We start from the raw sequence: 16,228 nt of genomic DNA on the forward strand, positions 1-16,228 counted from the left end.
GCTGTGCTATATATTCTCCAGTCTTCATTTACATGTGGAAAAATTGTTTTGTATGGCACTGTTGTTAAATTGCATTGCTGTGCCTTATGAAGACTTATATTAGTTTGTTGTGAAATATACATGTTATCACTTCTCACCGTTTGGGCTGACATGCCAAATGAGATTGTTGCAAGATTTGCAGTTATGCGGTGTCTGTTTAAGTTTACTCTTTATGTTCATGATTTTTTTCATTGATGTATCTCCCCTGGGTAGGTTGCAAAGAAACTCTCATTGAAGATGAATGAGGTGGATTTTTATGAGCCTTTCATGGATGATTCGGTCACTATTCCAGATAAACCGCATTCAGAGGAAGAAATTGTGGAATTTATTCAAGAACATAAAAGGTAGATAACTGAGTGGCTGTTTTGTGAAATTGATTTAATTTGAAAGTAACTAAGCCTGGACTGAAGTTAGCATGCAGATTTGCTTTGTGATTATCCCGTGTGAGCTTCCAATCTGAGAAGCTACAGGAGGAGTTGAAATCCAAGGAAGAGTCACTATCGTAAAGATCTTAGCAGCAATCATGCAGAGGATCATCTATTTTATTCCCTCCTGGCTAAACCATCATAGGAAGGTCCCAAGTGGGCATTGGATTCAATTTCTGATTTTCTAGGGAAGTCAGCAGCTGAATCAGTAGCAAGACAGTTATGAAAATGACTCAATGTAGGCAGTCTATACCTTTACAAATACAGACAAGGAGAGTTAGGGTGCACAATCTTTAAAATGTAACGGAGAAACTATTTTTGAAAATGTACTTGTTCTATTTCAGATCAACCCTCAGGAAACTGCGTCCAGAGGATGTGTTCGAGACGTGGGTAAGATGAATGAATTGTTGAGTCATTGGCAAGAGTGGGAAATGTTAAATTTAGCGTTCAGTTTATTTTATCAATGAGAAAGAAGAAAGGTGAAGAGACAAGTACTGAGGAATAAGACAACAGAGATGGAGGGTGACTAGGCAGAATGAAGTAGAAGCCACAGAAAGTCAATTGGAAGTACAGAACTTGAGTATTGCTGAAAAAAGATATGTCTAAGCTTTTCATCTTGTACTCATCAGGACACTCGCAAGAATACCAATATAAGGAACAAAAACAACAATTTATACTGTGTGAAGAGCGTGCTGATTGGTTGGAAAGTGGCGTTGCCATGGAGAATGCATCACTGATGGTGACTGACAATTAACTGCTAAGCATTGTTTGAAACTTAAACCAGGCAGCTTGACCCTGATTGATCAAGCATTGCCCTGAGGAATAAGTCAGCGAATGGCTGTCACTCATTTTGTTTAGCTGGAACAGGTGCAGTGTATGTACATGTTCTTGCTGTCTGCAAAGTACAGGGCCCTGCATATTAATATATGTAGCTCCCAGTACACACAATTGCGCCACATTGCGAGCTCAGCCGACAATCTTAAATTGGTTGTCAGCGTATTTCTTAGCACATTGAAGATCACATAGCAAACGTGTGGCACAATCAGGATCAAGCAGCCTGGTTAAAATTTCAAACAATGCTTGTCAGTTAACTGTCAGTCACCATCAGTGATGCATTCTCCATGGTAACGCCACTTGCCAACCAATCAGCACTGTCTTCACATACAGTATAAATTGTTGTTTTCCCCCCTTATATTGGTATTCTCGCGAGTGTCCTGATAAGTGCAAGACGAAAAGCTTAGACATGTCTCTTCTTTCAGCAATAGAAGCCACAGATTGGGAAAACCAAATAATAAGACTTTCTCAAGAAAATTAGGATAAAGAACGTGTTCAAAGGTATCATAGCATATGATATTAAAATTTCAACATGGCTCAGTGGTAGCACACTTACCTCTGAATCAAGCTGTGGGGTTTACGCAGCTTGCATGTGTAATCCAGGCTAACAGTTCAGTGTAGTATCGAGGGATAGTGATGCATTGTTGGAGACATCATCTTTTATCTGAGATTTAAAATATGGTCCTGACTGCCTGCTCAGGTGGATACAAAAGATCCCATCTACTTAAAAAAAGAGCATAGGAGTTGTCCAAACTAACATTTATTCTTCCACCAAAACAGATTAACTGGTCATTTATCTCCTTGTTGTTTGTGGGATCTTACTGCGGGCAAATTGGCTGCCGTCAACATACCAATAGTGACTCCACTTCAAAAAATATGTTGGCTGTAAGGCACTTTGGGATGTACTGAAGATATGAAAGCAACTACCTAACTGCAAGTTCTTTCTTCTAGCATTTAGAAATATCCACAACTCCCTCAATGTAATATAAATTTGCGATTTTTTTTGTACAGGAAGATGACATGGATGGGATCCAAATTGTTGCTTTTGCTGAAGAAGAAGACCCTGGTAAATTCCATTAAAAGCTGATCATAAAATCATAAGGTGTTACAATAAGAAAAAGACCATTCAGCCCATTACACATTTTTCTTCTCATGTCTAACTCCTACTCAACCCTACACTCCTGCTTGTTCATGATACTCTTTAATATACATTATATTAAGTAGCTATCCAGTTCTCTTTTAAGATAATTTATGAACTCTGCTTCAGCAAGGATTTATTGCTGAAAATTCCATATTCTAACTATAACCCTTGCAAAAAGAATTCACTAACCTGACCTTTAATTCTTATGTCAAATTAGTATGTAAATAATTTTGTGTATGCTTTCAGAGATGCATTCTGCATATGCGACAGTGTATCTGAGCGTGTGAAATAATTCCTTCAAATGTGAGATGATAGTACTTAAAACAAGCCATGGTATATTAAACAAATAGCACAGTTTAATGTTTTATAAGTATATGAAACAATTTTTCTCTAAGGAGTATGATCAAACAAGCCAAAAATACTCTGTTGGGGTTTATAGCATTAGTTTTAAAGAGAATTGTAAACTTGTTTCAACGAGTCATGTTTCATTCTCACTGGATACTGGGAGGGTTTCTGCTGAGGTACCTGGAGCTGGTTGAAAGGCTAAACAGGGGATAATGATACTTGACATTTGCTACAGTTGTTGATCTTTAAAGTTCGAGAAGTGGTCTGGGTGATCAGTGGAAGTCAATATCTTTACTTCTTAAAACTCTGATACTTATACAGTGCTCTGTTGAAATATTTCAAAATGTTTCTTACACAATGAATCACTTTGACTTGTTATGTCCACTGTAGTTACTTGACATTGTTATGCATTCACACATCCCCTGTTAAAATGGACAGTGTTTGATGTATTCTTAAAATATGCCCATTCTTATATCTGTGCAAACTGGCTGTCATGTTTGCCTGATTTTGAGATGACTTGGGATAGGCAGGGAGCATTATTCTGGCTTGGAGCTCTTCAGCTGTCTTCCTGCAGCCTGACGTTACTTGTGGGACTTCCTGGCAGAAGTGAAAGCAAGTATTAAATATATCTGCCCAAGGATAGTATGTATATTCAAAAGATGCACTCATGGTGGGATTATGTAATTCAATTCATTTTCTGCCATCAATGCCACAGCAACACTGGACACTAGGAGCACAAGTGTGTTCACGGCACACAGTTTTGTGGGAAGGTTGGAAATTTAATTACCCCCATTCCTTGAAGGAAGGGTAATTGATTAATTTCTCTTTGCACAGCTGTCATGCCCCACCCTGACTGCAAATGCCTGAAGTCCACACTGGAAAGCAATGAGCCACAGGGGCTGGCAGAGGTCACACCCTGCAAATGCTTTGGCAATATTCCACCCAAGTAGAAAACACTGCTTATGAGATTCCAAAAAACTGGTTTTGAAATTTGATACTTGTGATTTTTTTTTTCTTCCAGTTTACCCATTACCCATTGAGGAATGATAATATATTTGGTTATTTTCTACTCAATGCCATGGAAAGTGGAATTGTCCTTTCTGTAGCAACGTTTCCTTGTGCTGGGTGATTATTGTAGGACAGTTTTTTATATTCATATCACTAAGTTATGTTTCATTATTGAGGAACTTGGGTAAAAACTATAGGACAATATGTGGAAGATTTCCTACATTTGATAGTTATAATAAAACTACAAACTTCTTTGTAAAGAATTGTTTTACAATGTTCCTACATTTAGTGCACAAAGAAAGTTTTCCATCATATTACTGAATAAATAGCAAGACACTGTTAAAACTTTTTTTTATGGGACAGAGCAAACTAATTGAGCAAAAAAGTTTTTTAAAATCTGCAAATGCATGTCTGAAACTGTAAGAGAAAATGGGAGCATATGTGGCAGCATCTGTGAAGAGTACAGGTCCGTTAACCTGCAAACCCTACATCAAAAATTCATCAGTTATTACTAATGTACAACATTTAAAAAAGAATAGGGCAGAGAAAAACACATACATACATGTGAAGTGGAATAGAACGACCTGTAAAGTGCTTAAAATGAAAAAAAAAACAGGAAATGGTTAAATTACACAAACACATGACATATGGAAAGATGGTGGTATAGTGATAATGTCACTGTGTTAGTAATCCAGAGGCCCAGGTTAAAGCCCTGGGGACAAGGGCTCAAATCCCACTATAGCAACAGGTGAGATTTAAATTCAATTAATTAATCTGGAATATAAAGCTAGTTTCAGTAATGGTGACCATGAAACTACCATCAATTATCATAAAAACCTGTCTAATTCACTAATGCCCTTTAGGGAAGGAAACCTGCCATCCTTACCTGGTCTGGTCTACATGTGGTTGCCTTTTAACTGCCATCTGAAATGACATGGCTCACTCAGTTCAAAGGCAATTAGGGATGGGCAACTGCTTACTAGCAATGCCCACATCCCAGGAAAGAATAAAGAAAAAAAATAAGAGACATAGTGAGAGATTGTTACCAAGCACTGTCCATCCCCACTACCCTGATCCACTGCAGACCCCTACATGTAAGGATTGCCAGATTTCTCACCCCAAGGATGCTGTGGCCCCACAGGAAATTTGGGGCCTCTATTGTTCAAAATAAAATTAGAAAGTGCTGATGCTTAACATAAGTGCCCTGAGACATTTTAGTTATATTAAAAGCACTATATAAATGCAAACTGTTGTTGTTATTTTAAATGGGTTATCAACTCCATTCTGCAGAACCTGCAGAAAGAATCGTAAAATTGGTAAAGGAATATAAGAACACTAGAAATAGAAGCATACGGTTTCTCAAGCCTCCTCTGCCTTTCAGTATGATCACAGCTGATCTTCTGTCTCAATTTCACCTTCCTGCTTGTTTTCCATAACCGTTGATTCCCTAAGAGCTCAAAAAATATCTATCCCAGCCTTGAATATACTCAACAATGGAACAATATTGATAAAATACACAATTATGGCAGTGGAAAGCACATACTTCAATAAGAGTGAATAGGTAGTTGAACAGCATACATAAAACTAAATAATAGTAACCCTCCTCAAAAGGCAATGGAAGCTGGGTTAATTTAAATTGTTAAAACAGAGATTGACAGATATTTATGAGATAAGAGTATCAAAGAGTGTAGATCAAAATCAGCTATATAGAGTTGAAGTACTGTTGGCGACGATCTAATTGAAAGGCCGAACAGACTTGAGAGGCTGAATAGCCTACTGTCCTTCCCGTGATCATTCAAATAGCAGAATTCCTTGCAAATGCATTAAGTATCAATTCAGTAATATTGGCAATAGTTAGTTCAAGATGTAATATCTATCCCACAAAGTTGATGTCTCAATCCACCAAAATGTACTTCATAGGCAGCTAGAGCAGAATTCATATCTGTGGATTATTTACTTGTCTAAATAACCCTTGCTCTCTTGCATGGGGATAATTGAGAGATTTCTATTCCTTTACAGATGGTTATGAATTTCTGTCAATTTTAAAAGAAGTAGCAAGAGAAAACACAAACAATCCAGATCTAAGCATTGTGTGGATCGATCCTGACGACTTCCCTCTGGTGAGTACACATGTCATGGAGTAATGAATGGAATTATATTATAGGCATGTTGCAGTAATTTAATCTTATAATCCTTTTATGATTGTTTCAGTTGTTTACATACTGGGAGAGAACTTTCAAGATTGACCTTCACAAGCCTCAGATTGGAGTAGTGAATGTCACGGATGTAAGTAGCATCAGCAGATTCCAATCATTAGCCTAGCGCTCTTAAATCTCTTTTGTGTAGATATATTTTGCCATGATCTTTAGGATTTTGGGTGCACATATGTTCATGTTTTTTATGCATGTGTTAGGTTTTACAAGAATATCTAATTGTGATTTTCTATAACAATTTGTCACTGTAGGTGGATATCACTACATATTTACTCATTTCTTTACAACTTTGAGTATATGCATGATGTTGCTTTTTAATTCCACTATCCACATAAGCTTACTTGTATGTGTATAGCTAGGATTGGATATTATGCAACAATATAGATTTGCAAGGAAATGCATGTGCAAATTTAAAGCTTTGGATGAATGCAAGCTATGTATCCCTGAACAAAAGGAGAGCTACGGTTTTGGTTTGGGGACATTTGGAGGAAAAGCATTGGTGGCTTTCTACTGTGAGTGCAAAAAAGATTAGGGCCAGAATTTTGACATTGGTGTGTGGGTGCGGATGCAGGCCCGACACACCGACATGGAAAATGACGTGCGGTGATGTTGAGCTGCACACCCGCCAAACTGTCAACGGCCTATTAAGGCCATTAAAAAAACTATTGAAGCACTTTTCCCGCTGCCTGTTGATGGGCAGGGGAAGAGCCCAAGCGGCCTTTGCCTTTTTCAGGAAACCTCATCCATGGGCAGGATGAGGTTTCCTGAAGGTTTTATTAAATAAATCAATAAATAAGTTCTGATAAATTGACAAACATGCCTCAGCTCATGTGATACTGTCACATGAAAGGACATGTTTGTAAATAATTTTTATCTGTCTCTATTAAAAAATTTCAATCTGAACTTAATCTCTCTGATGCAGCTCCGTGCCTCAGGGAGATTTCTGCACTCTTTTGCACGCATGCCAGACTCTCCCTCCTCCCCCTGCCCACACAGCTGCCAGCCTTAATTGGCCCACCCGCTTAAAATGGCGGCGTGCAACTGATCGCGGGCAGCGATCGGCTCCGCGCCCACTCCCGACCAGCCTGCCTGACAGGCAGAAAATTCTTCCCAGGATTCATTTTTATTTATTAATTACCTTCCTAAAAAATCATAGAATGAAAGAGCACAGCAGGAGGCCTAACCTCCCCCCCCCCACCATTATGCCTGTTCTTTGAAAGAACTATCCAATTACCCCATTCTCTTCTCTTGCCCCACTCCCTTTGAAAGTTACTATTGAATCTGCTTCCCCATTTCCATTTCAAATCATAACAATTTTCTGTATAAAAAATGTTTTCCTCATGTCAACCCAGGTTCTTTTGCCAATTGCCATAAATCTGTTCTCCCTTGTTATTGACCTTTCAGCCACTGGAAACAGTTTCTCTTTATTTATTGTATTAAAGCCCTTAATAATTTTTAATACCTCTTCAAGGGTAATGGTGGGATGGTGATTATTTTACTGGACCAGTAATCCAGAAGCTTGGACTAATGACCTTTCAGGCAGTGCATTTCAGTCCTAACCACTCACTGCATAATTTCTTAAGTCCCAGACTCCTGCATCACCATCCATGGGTATGTTCTGTCCCACCAACAGGTCAGACTCACCAAAGGTGTCACAGTGACCCACCAGACCCACCATCCCACCAGAGGCACAGTGCTACACAGTTGAGAGGGAGTGGCCATGAGGTCTTAAATATTGAATCGAACACCATGGCATCTCATGTCATCAGACCAAAAATGAGCAAGGAAACATTCTGTTGATTACCACCTACCATTCTCCATCAGCTAATGTGTCAGGAGTCCTCCATATGTAGCACACCACTTAGAAGAAGCACTTAGGCAGCAAAGCACAGAGTGTACTCTGAGTGGAGCATCACTACTGATCAAGCTGGCCAAGTCCTGCAGGACAGCGCTGCCAGACTGGGCTTTTGGTAGGTGATAAGAATCAAGGCAAGGAAGAAACCTGCTTGACATTGTCCTCATCATCATGCAAGTGCATCTGTCTATGGCAGTATTAGTGGGATTGCTCATTCATTGCACAGTAGCTCCTCAGGGTGGTGTGCTAGGCCCATCCATCTTCAGCTGCTTCATCAATGACCTTCCTTCCATCGTAAGGTCAGAAGTGGGGATGTTCGCTGATGATTGCACAATGTTCAGCACCATTCGCGACTCCCCAGATACTGAAGCAGTCCATGTCCAAATGCAGCAAGACCAAATCCAGGCTTGGGCTTACAGGTGGCAAGTAACGTTTGCACCACACAAGTGTTAAGCAATGAACATCTCCAACAAGAGAGAATCTAACCATCACCCTTGACATTTAATGGCATTACCATTGCTGAATTCCCCCACTATCAACATCCTTGGGGCTACCATTGACCAGAAACTGAACTGGGCTCGCCAAATAAATACTGTGGCTACAAGAGTAAATCAGAGATTAGGAATCCTGCGGCAAGTAACTCATCTCCTGAAACCCCAAAGCCTGTCTACCATCGACAAGTCATAAGTCAGGGGTATGATGGAATGCTCTCCACTTGCCTGGATGAGTGTACAACAATGCTCAAGAAGCTTGACACCATCCAGGACAAAGCAGCCCCCTTGATTGGCACCCCTTCCACAAACATTCACTCCCTCCACACCATCACACAGTGGCAGCAGTGTGTACCATCTACAAGATGCACTGCAGGAACTCACCAAGGCTCCTTAGATAGCCTTTCCAAACCCTCAACCACTACCATCTAGGAGGACAATGGCAGCAGATACATGGGAACAGCACTACCTGGAAGTTTCCCTCCAAGTCACTCACAATCCTGACTTAGAAACATATTGCCGTTCCTTCACAGTCACTGGATCAAATTCCTGGAACTCCCTTCCTAACAGCACTGTGGGTGTACCTGCACCATATGGATTGCAGCGATTCGAGAAGGCAGCTCACCACCACTTTCTCAAGGGCGATGAGGGAAGGGCTATAAATGCTGGCTAGCTAGCAACACCTACATCACACACCGAGGATATCCTTCATCATTTTGTGTCACACTACCATCATTATAAACCGGATCAATTCAGAATAGATCCAACAGCTCAAAACTGGGCATCCATGAGGTGCTATGGGTGTCTGAGGCCTAACCATCTTCAGCTATTTCATCAATCACCTTCACTCCATCGTAAGATCAAAAGTGGGGATGCTTGCTGATGTTTGCACAGTGTTCAGTCCCATTCACAACTCCTCATGTAATGAAGCAGTCCATGTCTGGTTACGCAAGACCTGTACAACATTCAAACTTAGACTGATAAATGACAAGTAAAAGTTCACGCCACACAAGTACCAGGCAATGACTGTCTTCAAAAGAGAGCATCTAACAACTCACACTTGACATTCAATGGCATTACCATGCCATCAACAAGACATCCCCACCCTCAACATCCTGGGATCACCATTGACCAGAAACTTAACTGGACCAGCCACATAAATACTGTGGTTACAGCTGGGTATTCGGTCTGAATTGACTCACCTCCTGACTTTGCAATGCCTTTCCACCATCTACAAGGCATGAGGCAGGGGTGTGTTGCAATAGTGTCCTCTTGCCTAGGTGAGTGGTCTCTAACAACACTCAAAGTTTTATAGCATTCAGGATAAAGCAACCTGATTGATTGGCAGCTCATCCATAATCTTAAAAAACATATATTCCTCCGCCACTGTTGTACCGTGACTACAGCATGTACCATCTACATGATTCTCTACAGCAACTCACAAAGGCTTCTTCGACAGCATCCCTTACCGCCCAGAAGAACAAAGGCAATGGCGAATGGAAATAACACTACCTCCAAGTCCCCCTCCACATCACATGGAATCATGACTTGGAAATATATCATAGTCCCTTTATAGTCTCTGGATCAAAATCCTGGACCTCACTATCTAACTGCACTGTGGGAATATCTTCACTGCATGTTCAAGAAGGAAGCTCGCTACCACCTTCTCAGGGCAATTAGGGATGGACAATAAATGCTGGCCTTACCAGCAATGCCCACACTTTCTCAATTAAAAAAAAACTCCCTTAATCTTCTCTGCTCTAAGGAGAACATTTCCAACTTCTCTAGTCTTCACATAAAGGTGCAATACAATGAAAGGAAATTAAGTAATTGGGTATTAAAAGTAAAATCTACTGAATTGGTTTGGATGATCATAACTAAGTCATCAAAAGCTCTTGTTAGTGCTGTGCAGGTTGGAAAAAACTTGGACCTAATGCCTCAATGGAACATCAGCCCTGACTGCGGGTCTTATTTGTTCCTCTACATTCACAGAATCAGACATTGCAGAAGAGGCTCTTCGGCCCATCGAGTCTGCATTGACATTGAGAAACACCTGACCTACCTACCTAATCCCATTTACCAGCACTTGGCCCATAGCCTTGAATGTTATGACGTGCCAAGTGCTCATCCAGGTACTTTTTAAAGGATGTGAGGCAACCCGCCTCCACAACCCTCCCAGGCAGCGCATTCCAGACCGTCACCACCCTCTGGATAAAAAAGGTTTCCTCACATCCCCCCCTAAACCTCCTGCCCCTCTCCTTGAACTTATGTCCCCTTGTGACTGACTCTTCAACTAAGGGGAACAGCTGCTCCCTATCCACCTTGTCCATGCCCCTCATAATCTTGTATATCTTGATCAGGTCACCCTTCAGTCTTCTCTGCTCCAACTAAAACAACCCAAGTCTATCCAACCTCTCTTCATAACTTAAATGTTTCATCCCAGGCAACATCCTGGTGAATCTCCTCTGCACCCACTCCAGTGCAATCACATCCTTCCTATAATGCGGCAACCAGAACTGCACACAGTTCTCCAGCTGTGGCCTCACCAAGGTTCTAAACAACTCCAACATGACCTCCCTACTTTTGTAATCTATGCCTCGATTGATAAAGGCAAGTGTCCCATATGTCTTTTTCACCACCCAATTAACATGTCCCTCTGCCTTCAGAGACCTATGGACAGACACACCAACATCCTTTTGTTCCTCAGAACTTCCTAGTGTCATGCCATTCATTGAATACTTCCTTGTCAAATTACTCCTTCCAAAGTGTATCACCTCACACTTTTCAGGGTTAAATTCCATCTGTCACTTATCTGCCCATTTAACCATCCCATTTATATCTTCCTGTGGCCCAAGGCACTTAACCTCACTGCTAACCACCCAGCCAATCTTTGTACCATCCACAACCTTACTAATCCTACCGCTCACATAGTCATCTACGTTGTTAATATAAATGATGAATAATAGGGGACCCAGCACAGATCCCTGTGGTACGCCACTGGACACTGGCTTCCAGTCACTAAAGTATCCTTCTGTCATCACCCTCTGTCTCCTACAACTAAGCCAATTTTGAATCCACCTTATCAAATGCCTGTATCCCATGTGCATTTGCCTTCTTTATAAGTTTCCCATGTGGGACCTTGTCAAAGGCTTTGCTGAAATCCATATAAACTACATCAACTGCACTACCCTCATCTATACACCTGGTCACCTCCTCAAAAATTTCAATCAAATTTGTTGGGAATGACCTCCCTCTGACAAAGCCATGCTGACTATCCCTGATCAAACCTTGCCTCTCCAAGTGGAGATAGATTCTCTCCTTCAGAATTTTCTCCAATAGTTTCCCTACCACTGATGCGAGACTCACTGGCCTGTAGTTCCCTGGCTTATCATTACAACCCTTCTTAAATAGCGGAACCACATTAGCTGTTCTCCCGTCTTCTGGTACCTCCCCTGTGGCCAGAGAGGAATTAAAAATTTGGGTCAGAACCCCTATGATCTCCTCCCTTGCCTGCCTCATCCCGACCTGGACATTTGTCCACTTTTAAGCCTGCCAACACCTCCAATACCCTTTGCTCAAGAACCTCGCAGACTCTCTCCCCGAGTTCCATACCTTCATCCTCATTCTCTTAGGTGAAGACGGGTGTGAAGTATTCATTACACTCTACCGATGTCCCCTGGCTCCACCCATAGCTTGCCCCCTTGGTCTCTAGTCTTATCCTCTTCCCATTGATATATTTATAGAATATCTTGGGATTTTCCCTGCTTTTACCAGCCAAAGCTTTCTCATATCCCCTCTTTGCTCTCCTAATTGCTTTCTTAAGCTCCATCCTGCGCTTTCTGTACTCCACTAATGCCTCTGCTGATTTGCTTCCTTTGTACCTGCTAAAAGCCTCTCTTTTCCTTTTCATCGTATCCTGAATATCTCTGGTCATCCATGGTTCTCTGGGCTTGTTACTCCTTCCTATCACCCTGGAGGGAACATGTTGAGCCTGTACCCTCCCCATTTCCTTTTTGAACACCCCACTGCTCCTCTATAGATTTCCCTACAAATAGCTGTTCCCAGTCTACCTTGGCCAGATCCTGCCTTATTTTACTAAAATCCGCCCTCATTGTGGAGTTGGATTTTTTTTCTCACTGGATCCCGTGCCTACATGGCGAATAACTTTTGCTGATTTATTTGATGATTATTCTATTTTCTGCTAATGGGTTTTCTTGATGGATTTATTCGTAGACTGACGGCCTAACGATTCCAAATCAATGTGGATATCATTGTAGGATTTAATGTAACATTTGTAGATGTATATATGATAATGTCTGTACTTATGTGCATGTTCCAGAAAACTGCTAGTTTGTAACTTTCCTCATCGATGCATGGTTAATTGTGCTTTAACACTGTGAATTTCACATTTATAACCTACAGGCTGACAGTGTCTGGATGGATATTAGAGATGATGATGATTTACCATCAACTGATGAACTAGAAGAATGGCTCCATGATGTTCTCTCAGGAAAAGTCAATACAGAAGATGATGATGATGATGATGACAACGATGATGATGATGATGATGATGACGGTGATGATGATGATGACGATGATGATGATGATGATGATGACGACGATGACGATTAACTCTTTAGCTTATTAATAGTTATGTATACTGTGAACAAAAATAATCTAATTCTATAGATAAAAGCAAATTACTGCGGATGCTGGAAATCTAAAACAAAAACAGAAAATGCAGGAAAAACTCATCAGGTCTAGCAGCATCTGTGGAAAGAGAAACAGAGTTAATGTTTCGAGTCCATATGACCCTTCTTCATATGGACTCAAAATGTTAACTCTGTTTCTCTCTCCACAAATGCTGCTAGACTGGCTGAGTTTTTCCAGCAATTTCTGTTTTTGTATCCTCTAATTAAAGGTATCTGAAATTGATATATTTGTAATTTAAGATGAGCACTTGAAAATGAATGCTAATTCTCATAATGTGTAACCAATACCCTGAGATCAGAGTAAAATTTCAGATATTTAAAATGAAAAATAACTGATTTATAAAACTTGCCCTCCATTTATTTTTTCATCTATATTTTCCTCATTTCCCCTTCCCATTTCTCCATACTTATAAAAAAAGAACTAGCATTTATATTGAGCTCTTCACTACCCCTGGAAATTCTGAGGCACTTTACAGCTAATGAAGTTCATCTGAAGTGTAGTCCTGTTGTCATGTGAGGAAACATGGCAGCCAATTTGCACACAGCAAGGTCCCACAAACAGCTATAACATGCTGACCAGATAACTTATTTTTAATGATGATCTACCAGAGAAGGCAAATTGGATCTGGATTTACCATCCCTTACTACTGCACTGAAGTTTCAGCCTGCATTATGTGCCCAAGTCTTTGACACAGAACTTGACCCTTCTGCCCTAGAGTCGAGTGTGCTTTCATTGAGCCAAGGCTGACACCTTAAATTATACTTCAAATAATTTTCTTCAGTTGAATAAGGGAAGAACTCATAAGTATTGTTTTGGCTAATACTGCCCTCTGCTCAACTGATAAATGCCACCCAACACTACATACAATTTGTAGGCACAATCCAACATTAGATAATGATGGGCACTATCCAACATTATATGACACTTGACTGATATGCGCTGCTGCTCTAAATTTAACAACTAGGTACTGTCCAATGCTCTGAGGTCAATATCATCTAAAGCTATTCTAAATTTAGTTAATAGTGGCCAATGTTCCCTGTGCAGTTGGTAGCGCTTATTTATAAACTTTTATTAGGTCATATCATTGTTGTTGCCAGGTTTTCTGCTATTATAGACAATTTTAATCTCTTTTAATCATTTTAATTGCATAATTTTAGCAATAAATATTAGGCATTCATTCTTATGCTTGAATCCACTTAATAGGCATTACTTAACGTTGTTTTGTATTGGGCTGTTAAAACACTGCACAATATGTAGAGCTGGAAGTTGCTATCCCGTGTTTTATCATTGGCAAATATATGACTTTAAAATTATTTTGATCTTACATGAGGTGACCAAGAATATGTTATAATGCATTAAAGTGAACACTGACATTATTGTACACTCAAGGTCACTTTTGTCACCTGAGTCAACTATTTACCTTTCAAGCCAAAAACTCCACTGTCATCCTGTCTTAAGCCTTCAAGTTCAATTTATTGCTAAAATAGTGAAAAATGGGACTAATTATGTTCAGGTGTAAATATAAATGAATATATTTGCATAATGTAGTAACTTCGTTTGTTTGTTTTCACCATAGCCTTAGTGGGGCCGTTGGCATTGTCCTGCTCCTGGCTTTCTTCATGCCTCTCAGTCCACGTCCCAATGCTATCTGTTAACCACCCATTGGATTTTTCTTCTTCCTTGTATTTTTAACCTCAATTTGTCCTTCAATTGTTGCCAGAACAAGGCTGTCAGGTCTTTGTTTCCAGTGTCTGTGCTTAGCTATTCTCTCTATAACTGTACTTATAAAACCTTTTGATTCCTAAACTTCTACTTTTGATCTAACCCACTCATTTGTCTTTCTGTCCATTCATCTGCTTCTGAATGTCCTCCACCATACCCACATTACAAAGGCTGTTATGCTCCTCTCATCTTCCTCCTTCGCAGTCCAACTCTCACTTCCATAGAGTGCAACATTCCACACTAGTGACTGTACTAGACATTTTCTCAACTTCATGCTGATGCTTTTGGAATTCCAGACACTGCTTAAGTCACTGATCATGCCTCTTGGCATAAATATTTAACTTGGATTTCATTCTTAGATGTAACTTTGATGTTTATCATCAAGCCAAGATACGTGAAAATGTCCACTCCCTCTATCACTGTGCTTCCAATCTTAACTTTTCCATTGCCATTTAGAGTCATAACATTGGTATTTGTCTCATTTATGTAATAACTTTTGTTAAATATAAAGTGTTGCACCGCTTGTAGGAATGCCACCCATTTGCCTCCAACTATGTGTTGTGCCTAGCAGTATCAGCTGAAAGTGATATCTGTTCTATTGTCTACTCATCACTCACTTAAGAGTTTTGTCTACTAATGACATTATCAAGAAATAATTGAATTTTTTTTTCACAAGCTATTGTAATGATAAATACTTTCATTTGAATTGTACCGTATGTGAATCAGTCGAAATCAACATCATGCCCCAGAACCTAGGCATCCTGAAATCATTACGTTATGGGCAGGATTTTACGTCCTGCGGGTGGGCATGCGTCCTGACATCATCGCGCACTCTCACAACACTTCGGTTGGTGGGCACGCGGCGAGTTGGCAGCGCACCCGCCAACAATTAAGAGGCCTATTAAGGCCCTTAATCAATTAAGTTAAACTTATTTTCACTGCCCGTTCAACCTTTCAGTTGGCAAGCAGACAAACTGCCCAGGAGGCCGTTGCATTTTTTAGGAAACCTCTTCCATGGGTGGGATGAGGTTTCCAAAAGTAATTAAACAAAAAATATTTTTTTTAAAACATCATTTTTAATACGTCCCTGCTCATGTGACTAAGACACATATGCAGACATGTTTCTCTCACTTTTAAAATCTTTATTTTTGAATCCACAAATCTTCAGCTCCCTGAAGCAACTCTGTGATTTCAGGGAGCTTTCCGTGTGCGCAGACTTCAGCGCTCAGCCTCCTCTCACTCCCACCCTGGCAGCGCTGAGCTCCTCAGTGCACCTCTCGCACTGGCTGGCTGTTAATTGGCCAGCCAGCGTGAAATTGCAGTTGGAGGCCAATCGCAGCGGTGGGCCATTTCCCAGCCGCCCCGGGTACGTCTGCTGCGCCCACTCAACAAATAGAAAATCCTACCCTATGACATGTAAATTCGTCCCCTAAAGACTAGTA

The 16,228-nt window shown here is 40.5% G+C and overlaps 1 protein-coding gene across 1 annotated transcript in view; it reads left to right on the top strand.

The window, feature by feature from the left end:
- The window catches only part of LOC121290778 (calsequestrin-2-like), a 50,343-nt gene extending 35,739 nt beyond the window's left edge, over window positions 1-14,604 (top strand). The window contains exons 6-11 of the mRNA XM_041211685.1: window positions 253-383; window positions 809-854; window positions 2,310-2,364; window positions 5,812-5,912; window positions 6,004-6,078; window positions 12,774-14,604. Coding sequence (XP_041067619.1) covers window positions 253-383; window positions 809-854; window positions 2,310-2,364; window positions 5,812-5,912; window positions 6,004-6,078; window positions 12,774-12,983 — 618 coding nt within the window. The 3' untranslated portion in view covers window positions 12,984-14,604. The remainder of the gene's footprint in view (window positions 1-252; window positions 384-808; window positions 855-2,309; window positions 2,365-5,811; window positions 5,913-6,003; window positions 6,079-12,773) is intronic.
- The last annotated feature ends 1,624 nt before the right edge of the window (window positions 14,605-16,228 follow it).

Source organism: Carcharodon carcharias, chromosome 18 (genome assembly GCF_017639515.1).
Source record: "Carcharodon carcharias isolate sCarCar2 chromosome 18, sCarCar2.pri, whole genome shotgun sequence".
Lineage (NCBI taxonomy): Eukaryota > Metazoa > Chordata > Chondrichthyes > Lamniformes > Lamnidae > Carcharodon > Carcharodon carcharias.